The sequence below is a fragment of the Babylonia areolata genome, chromosome 11 (genome assembly GCF_041734735.1).
Source record: "Babylonia areolata isolate BAREFJ2019XMU chromosome 11, ASM4173473v1, whole genome shotgun sequence".
NCBI lineage: Eukaryota > Metazoa > Mollusca > Gastropoda > Neogastropoda > Buccinidae > Babylonia > Babylonia areolata.
Window position 1 is genome coordinate 12,997,267 of NC_134886.1, and position 9,147 is coordinate 13,006,413.

General features: G+C 42.7%; 1 protein-coding gene across 2 annotated transcripts in view; it reads left to right on the forward strand.

The window, feature by feature from the left end:
• Positions 1-8,902, forward strand: part of LOC143287544 (uncharacterized) — an 85,257-nt gene extending 76,355 nt beyond the window's left edge. Inside the window, exons 18-19 of one of the 2 annotated variants that reach the window (XM_076595602.1) lie at positions 2,409-2,737; positions 3,188-8,902. In XM_076595602.1, coding sequence (XP_076451717.1) covers positions 2,409-2,737; positions 3,188-3,465 — 607 coding nt within the window. In that variant the 3' untranslated portion in view covers positions 3,466-8,902. The remainder of the gene's footprint in view (positions 1-2,408; positions 2,738-3,187) is intronic. The other variant, XM_076595601.1, reaches the window with a different exon arrangement.
• The last annotated feature ends 245 nt before the right edge of the window (positions 8,903-9,147 follow it).

Consider the following 9,147-nt stretch of genomic DNA (forward strand, 5'->3'; position numbering starts at 1 on the left):
CCTCCTCCTCTTCCCCCACCTCCTCTTCCCCCACCTCCTCTTCCCCCATCTTCTCTTCCCCCACCTCCTCTTCCCCCATATCCTCTTACTCCACCTCCTCCTCTTCCCCCACCTCCTCTTCCCCCACCTCCTCTTCCCCCATCTTCTCTTCCTCCTCCTCCTCTTCCCCCACCTCCTCTTCCCCCACCTCCTCTTCCCCCATCTTCTCTTCCTCCTCCTCCTCTTCCTCCACCTCCTCTTCCCCCACCTCCTCTTCCCCCATCTTCTCTTCCTCCTCCTCCTCTTCCCCCACCTCCTCTTCCCCCACCTCCTCTTCCCCCATATCCTCTTACTCCACCTCCTCCTCTTCCCCCACCTCCTCTTCCCCCACCTCCTCTTCCCCCATCTTCTCTTCCTCCTCCTCCTCTTCCCCCACCTCCTCTTCCCCCACCTCCTCTTCCTCCACCTCCTCTTCCCCCACCTCCTCTTCCTCCACCTCTTCCTCCACCTCTTCTTCCCCCACCTCCTCCTCTTCCCCCACCTCCTCTTCCTCCACCTCTTCCTCTTCCCCCACCTCCTCTTCCCCCACCTCCTCTTCCCCCACATCCTCTTCCTCCACCTCCTCCTCTTCCCCCATCTCCTCTTCCTCCACCTCCTCTTCCTCCTCTTCCCCCACCTCCTCCCCTTCCTCCACCTCCTCCTCTTCCCCCACCTCCTCCCCTTCCCCCACCTCCTCCCCTTCCTCCACCTCCTCCTCTTCCTCCACCTCTTCTTCCACCTCCTCCTCTTCCCCCATCTCCTCTTCCTCCACCTCCTCTTCCCCCACCTCCTCTTCCCCCACCTCCTCTTCCTCCAACTCCTCTTCCCCTACCTCCTCTTCCTCCTCTTCCCCCACCTCCTCCCCTTCCTCCACCTCCTCTTCTTCCCCCACCTCCTCTTCCTCCACCTCCTCTTCCTCCACTTCCTCCTCTTCCCCCACCTCCTCCTCTTCCTCCACCTCCTCCCCTTCCCCCACCTCCTCCCCTTCCTCCACATCCTTTTCCTTCACCTCCTCTTTCTCAATCTCTTCCTCCAACTCCTCCTCTTCCCCAACCTCCTCTTGCCTTACCTCCTCCTCATCCCCCACCTCCTCCTCTTCCCCCACCTCCTCCTCTTCCCCACCCCTTCCTCTTCCCCCACCTCCTCTTCTCTCACCTCTTCTCTCACCTCCTCTTCCTCTACCTCCTCCTCTTCCCCACCTCTTCCTCTTCCCCCACCTCCTCCTCTTCCCCCACCTCCTCTTCTTTCACCTCCCTCCTCTTCCCCCACCTCTTCCTCCACATCCTCCTCTTCCTCCACATTCTCCTCTTCCCCACCTCATCTTCCTCCTCCTCCTCTTCCTCCACATCCTCCTCTCCCCCCACCTCCTCTTCTGTCACCTTCTCATCTTTCACCCCCTCCTCTTCCCCCACCTCCTATTCCACCACCTCCTCTTCCACCACCTCCTCTTCCTCCACCTCTTCTTCCTCCAACTCCTCTTCCCCTACCTCCTCTTCCTCCTCTTCCCCCACCTCCTCCTCTTCCCCAACCTCCTCTTCCCCCACCTCCTCTTCTCTCACCTCCTCTTCCTCTACCTTCTCCTCTTCCCCAACCTCCTCTTCCCCCACCTCCTCTTCCCCCACCTCCTCTTCCTCTACCTCCTCCTCTTCCCCCACCCCTTCCTCTTCCCCCACCTCCTCTTCTTTCACCTCCCTCCTCTTCCCCCTCCTCTTCCTCCACCTCTTCCTCCACATCCTCCTCTTCCTCCACATTCTCCTCTTCCCCACCTCCTCTTCCTCCTCCTCCTCTTCCTTCACATCCTCCTCTTCCACCACCTCCTCTTCTCCCACCTCCTCTTCCCCCACCTCCTCTTCCCCCACCTCCTCTTCCACCACCTCCTCTTCCCCCACCTCCTCTTCCACCACCTCCTCTTCTCCCACCTCCTCTCCCCCCACCTCCTCTTCCCCCACCTCCTCTTCTGTCACCTCCCCCCCTTCCTCAACCTCCTCCTCTTCCCCAGCCTCCTCTTCCTCCACCTCCTCATCTCTTTCTTCTCTTCCTCCTCCTCCGCTTCTTATTCTTTTTGAAAAAAATATGTGCCTTTCGTTTATCTTCTCCGCTTTATCTTTTATTTTTAAAATATGCCTTTCTCAATACCCCAACACCTCCGTCCCCCCGCCCCCCCCCCCCTCCACCCCAACACACACATACACACACACACCCCTGCCACCCGCCCTCTCTCTCTCTGTCTCTAAGAAAAGATGTGTGAATGCGATGTCATATTGACAGTAACTAACATGTCGTTTTTGGAATCTTATTTTGTGTTACGCTCACTCCATTGTATGGGTGAATGGCCTGACAAATAAACCATTCTGAATCCGGAGTCCAGATTTTGTGCTGTATATTCCCAGTTTGAACAGGCCATTACTTGCCGCGGCGTCCGGATCCAACATCATCCCGGTCCCTCCCTCTATCGGGCCACAGCACGCCACAATCAGAACCAACAACACAGCCGCTACCACAACCACCGAGAGTGCCGTTTCTTATAAACGGCAGGACTCGGATCACCTGAACGCTCTGCTACGTGGCGCCAGCATCCAGTGCGCCTCCTGTGACGCCATGTCTGACGTCACTCTTCAGCCCTGCGGCCACAAGGTCGTGTGTCGCACGTGCTGTGACGTCATCGCGTATTGCCCGCGGTGTGGGACCGAGGTGGATGAGAGGGAGCCGGACAATACGGGTGGGTGGTGGGTTGTATGTGAGTGATGGACATGTGTGTGTGTGTGTTTGTGTGTGTGTGTAAGGTAATGTGGGATTGTATCTTGTGAGAGGTGGGAGTTGTTGGTTGGAAGAGGGGTGTGTGTGCGTTTGTGTGTGGGGGAGTTGGGGGGGGAGGAGTCAGGGGGGTTAAGGGAGTGCAATTAATTCATGCAGATACTGAAAGGGACATTTCTCACAAAAAAACCCTGCTCTCTCTCTCTCTCTCTCTCTCTCTCTGTCTCTCTCTCTCTCTGTGTCATTATATCACGGAAATGAACACATCAAAGAAAGAAAGAAGCAGACTGGGAAATAATGACTGAAGCGACAGAAAATACAATAAACCCAAGCTATGCAAAAAACGAGCAAACAAACAAATAATAGAAACAGTCATCGACTGTCTTTTTTTTTTAATTTTTTTTTTAAATTACAGATGATCAGGAGGAAGAAGACCGACAGACGAACGAGAAAGAAACGCAGAAGGATGTGAGGGAAGGAGTGAGTGAGAAGGAGAAACAGGAGAAAGAGGAAATGGAGAAACGAAATGAGAAACTGGAAGCAGAGGTTGAGGAGAAGGAGGAAAATGAAACACAGAAGATTGTGAAGGAAGGGCGGAGTGAGAAGGAGAAATGGAAGAGGGTGGAAGGGGAGAATTCGGATGAGAAAGAAGAAGCGGAAGAGGAGGAAGAGATTCTGAAAACGTTTGACTGATGCTTAAATAATGAGTTCACACCGGGATAAGACTCCTTGTTGGATTACTGGTTGACAGGCAAACCTTATCATTAAATAAACAAATTCATCAAAGAATTAATGAATGAATAAATATATAGCATTTGCTTCAACAAGTCGTGTGAGCTAGCTAAACCATGATTCTTACAGAGATGCAAGATCTGTACCATGATTCTTGTACAGCTACAAAAACAGCATCGCTGACTTTTTTTCTCCAATATTTCCTGGACAAACAGTCGTGTGCAGCTACGTTTTAGATTGCCTCATATTCTAACATCATTATTTTATCGTTGTTTTCGGGAGTCAAAGTCATAGATATGTAAACAGGGATGCATTTACCGAAACTGGAATGTAAGTTTGGTGCATGGTAACTGAAGATTGTTTTATGGGAAAATTCGTGGACAGAATATCTAATCATATAGTTATGAGCACGTCCTTTATCGTGCGGGTTTTTCTTGTTTCTCAGTATTAGATGCCATACAGTTGAAAAGAAACTATATGTTTCCAGGCTGTGACACCTATGTGCCCACGCCCAAAGCATGTAAGAGACCCCATGCCAACAAGATTGGCGTTGGCAAAATTCTGTACAGAAATCCACTTCAGGAGATATTCAGAAGGGGACATGCAGAGAGCAAATTAATAGTAATAATAATAATGATAATTGTAAAGAAAAAAGAAAGAAGGAAAAAATACTAATAATGATGAAGAAATAAAGAAGGAAAGAAAGAGAAAGAAATAATTATATATGACAAACATGAGTGGGGCTGGATTATGGCCGTGTGCTCTCCCTGAAGAGAGGAGCAGTTCGAATTTTCGTGCATGCAGAGGACAACGTATATGTATTATGACTGAAGAGTAATGCAAACCAATACAAATTTGAACGCATTGTAGAAATCAACGCAATAGAACTTACGAACGCGTTCGCCAAATTTTGCATTTTCCAAATCGAGAAATAGCATGGTCAGTATACAGTCATTGGTATAAGTTTCAGTTTCAGTTTCAGTAGCTCAAGGAGGCGTCACTGCGTTCGGACAAATCCATATGCGTTACACCACATCTGCCAAGCAGATGCCTGACCAGCAGCGTAACCCAACGCGCTTAGTCAGGCCTTGAGGGGAAAAAAAGGTGAATAAATAATAGATAAGCTTACACAAATAAATAAATAAATAATAACTATAATGTAAAAAAAAATAAAAAAAAATAAAAAAATGAATAAATAAATAAGATAACAATGATGATAAATAAGCAAATAGATGTAAAACATGAAGACACACATTTACATATACACCCACACATACATAACAGATATGCACCGAGCATGCAGTTTCACAGATATGAAAGCACAGTCAAATACATATAAACGTACATGAGCTCCAACACACGCACACACACACACACCACACACATTACCCTGCACCTCCTCTACCCCCCTCCTCCACACACTCATATATATATATATATATATATATACGTTCCAATATCCTGTTGCTCCCACAGTGTAGGCATGCATACACTCACATACCTCATCCTCTACCCCACCTCCCCCCACACCCCCACCTCCCCCTCACACACACACACACACACACACACACACACACACGCACGTGCACAGAACTCTACTGACACTTGTGTACACTTACACTCTCGCGCATGCACAAACGCACTCAAAAATACAGACCCACACATGCACACAGACACACACATACACACACGCACAGAGGCTGCCACTGATTGGCCGCAAGAGGGATGGGAAAAGATCTCTGATGCCAAGAACGTGGCGTCTAGTGTGTTGCTCAGTCTATTGTATTTGGATAAGCCCACAGAGACTCTGTTCCGTTTTGAAGAAATTTGCGCAATGTTGGTTTGGAAATGATGCCGATATTTGTTTGATTTGCAAAGCATCGTGCTCTACCTTTCATTGGTATAAGCTTAATATCAATGAAAAATAAATTATTATCTGAAGGAATGTACAAATGTACCAAGAAGAGAAGTGAGAAACATTAATATGTTGTCAACGTTTTATTTTTTTCTCCTGTTTAATCATATGCGTCAGATATATGAGAGGTATTTTTGCGGTTTGGTTGGTTACTTTTTACATAATCTCGTCCGTTTTCACGATCTTTAGTGGGTTTTTTTAATGAATTAGAATATTGTGTTTTACATCTTTGCAGCAGTGTATTAGGGGCTTCTGTGTTTGTTTTTTAGACGAAGAGTAGTCAGTCATTTTTTTTTTTTTTTTTTATGTATCCGTTTCTTCATTTGTTTGTTTGTTCATTAGTTTATTTTTCTGTCTATCCATCAGTAGATTTGTCATGGATGTATTATTAATCTGTTCGTTGTGAATCCTTTTATTCTGTATCCATTGATTGTTTACATAGTGACGCGTTTCCAAGACATTTTTGGCCAAGTTACGTTTTTACAACACACTTCTGAGTAGAACTGGTGTGAGTAGTTCTTTCCCAAGAAATTCTTGTTACATTATACCTTAGTGATGTTGTGAATTTAGTTGCGAGGGGGCGTCAGTAGGGTGAGATTTAGTGTTAGCCGACAAGATGACTAAGAAAGACCAATGTTTTCACTAATTTTTAACAAACATACATGTGCTAAAATCACTCCCGGTTCTTTGTATGGTGCCACCGTTTGGCGAATGCGTCATTTGCATGATTTCATTTTAAAGCTGATAACTCAGATGTTATACGTTTGCCTGTTTACTGAATTTCTTTTAATCTCTTTCATCATAATCATGTCACAGCATTGTTCTGCACCGTAATTTCCGAAAGAAAACGTAACCTTGGCCTGGTTTCTTGACTTGTTTCAAACTTTCGGTTAAAATCTATACCTACTTGCTAAGCTGTCCTCACTACCTCATGATCGAAGACAGAAGAAATAACTGTTTTGTTTTATTGTATAGAACCGCGTTATGGTGTATAGTTTGTTTTTGGTTTTTGTTTTGTTGTTGTTTTTATATACCATGTTTGTATTTCATTACATTACAGGACGTTGTCAAACATTTTGCTATATATTACATTAGGAGTTAGTCTTTTTTTGTCTTTTTTCTGTTTTGTTTTGCAGGGACACTGTTTTATTGGCCTAAGACGAAAAGAAGGGAAGATACTTTTAGAAAAGCGTACAAGCAATATTGCCATTCTTTCTATCGATAGTTTCCTCTTTTTTTTCTGTGGAATTATTTTTACTTTTCTGTTTTCTAATTTTTGTTGTTGTAATAGTTTGGTTTTTGTGGGTTTTTGTTGTTGTTGTTGTTTTTAATTCCATCTTTGTGTTTACAGTTTTAACATAGTGTCACAAGAGGTCTTCTGGATGATAATTTTACATCATATCATAATTCATTCTGATATAATGTACAAAGATGGGTTTTTTCTTTTCTATTGCAATTGAACCCTTTCGTACGTAAACTAAATCAAGACATACATGAAGTCACACAAACTTACGATGACATAGATATATACATATACATACACACGCGCAACCTCGTGTAACACGTCTGCACATGGGAACAAGATGATTAGCACAAGGGAAAAAGAGGGGGATGTTTTACATTTTTTCACGAGGAAAAGAAAATAAACCATGTACACTATGATATTTTGTATTCAGCTGTATACGAGAATATTATAGGTTCAGATAAGATAGTTTTTAGCCATGTTAAACATGCACATCATCAAGAAGGACCAACTATTGGTAAATTTGTTATATTCCGAATTGATTACAGCAATATACTTTTCAATGTAATATCGTGTTGTTGTTGGGGGTTTTTTGTTGTTTTTTTAAAAATAAATATTTAGAAAAAGGATTCAAAAATGGTATGCATTTATTCATTTTACATTTGTATGTGAACAATTTTGCAAGTTGAATAATCAGATCAAAAACATCATCTGACTTGATTTTTTTCCGATTAACCAAAGAGTATGAATGTTTCATTGACTTTGAACTCCGTGAGGTGAAGACGTTTCTCATTCAGAGTTCCTTCAAACTGTACCCGTTCGCAGTTCCAAAAAAATTGCTGTATATTTTCTTTTTCTCGCTTGCAAAAAGTACAAGTGTTTTCAGTTTCTACACCCATCTTCTTCAAAATTATATTTGTTGTTAGAATCCTATGAACTAATCTGATCTGAAATCACTTTAATTTAATTTCTTTATTTTTTAATTTTTTAATTTTTCTTCTTTAGTTCTATTTTCCAGTTGATGTCTCCATGGCATTTGGTGTTCCATACCTGACAAAAATTCGGAAGGTCTTTTCCCTGACCCTGTAGACGTATTTACGGCTACCTTTTTGTAATGTTCAGTCAAAAAGGCGGGGGACTGCATTCTCATATTACTCTCTATTTGCATGTTTGATTTTAACAAGACAGTTTTGATCACTTTCAATAAACCAGCATAGGAAAGGAAATTTGTGGTTATGTTATACTTTTCTCTAAATTCAGCATATGACATAAGGTTACTGTTTTCTTTATAAAGATCTGCAACATTACAGATGCCCTCTCGTATCCATTCCCTTTTGTTTAGTTCAAGATTGTTCAAAACAAATTTGTTATTACAAAATATTGGTTTGGCCAACATTTGTGTTTCATTTTGTGGCCAAATCGTGCTTGCAAAATATTTAAAAGCATTAAAGACATCCTTCCAGAACGGAAGGTGTAAGTATACGTTTTATCCATAACTTTAATAACTTTTTAATTTCCTCGAATTTTTCTGAGTAATTCAATTATCCACATCCTTGCATCCTAAGCCATATTCCTAATATCTTAAAAACTGTTGGATTCCATTTATCTTAAAGTGTGGCATATAAACTGTAACTAATTTATATTTGCTTCCCAGCCAAATTGCTAATGTCTTTTCATAATTCATTTGTAATCCTGATATATTTCCAGATTTGTTAAACGTATTTATTGTTTCTGTAAAAATAGGATTCATTACCGTTTAACATCATCTGAGTATCGTCTTCAAACTGTGCTATCTTATGTTTCTTATCACCAGTTGATGTACTTTGAATATCCTTATTTTCTCTAACCGTAATTCCTAGAATTTCAACGCAGAGAATAAGAATATATGGTGAAACCGGATCATCCTGCCTTCAAACCACTGGGATGCTTGTCCATTAACTATTATAGCTGACTTGATATTTTGTAAAATAAATATTTCAATCCAAGAGCAAATATCTTCGCCAAAGCAAAAAGCTTTTAGTACTTTTGTCATAAATGTCCAATTCAGGGAGTCAAATGCTTTCTCAAAATCAACACATAGCAAGAGTCCTGGTAAACTGTTATCTGTAAGATAATAAATTGTATCATAACTAAGTCTAATATTATCTCCTATGTATCGCCCACTTAAAAATCCTGTCTGATCTTCGTTTATGAAAGCTGGCAATACTCGTTTTTATTCTGGAAGCAGTACAAGAAGAACCAATTTTGTATATGGGATTCAGTAGCGAGATCAGTCGCCAGTTTTTGACTCACTTGTGTAAACAAAGTGAGTCTGTGTTTTAACCTGGTGTTCAGTTGTCTGTGTGTGTGTGTGTGTGTGTGTGTGTGTGTGTGTGTGTGTGTGTGTGCGTATCGATGTGTCCGTACGTGGTAAACTTTAACATTGCCATTTTCTCTGGAAATATTTTGTCTGCATTCAGCATGGTCATCCAACTACATGAGGAAC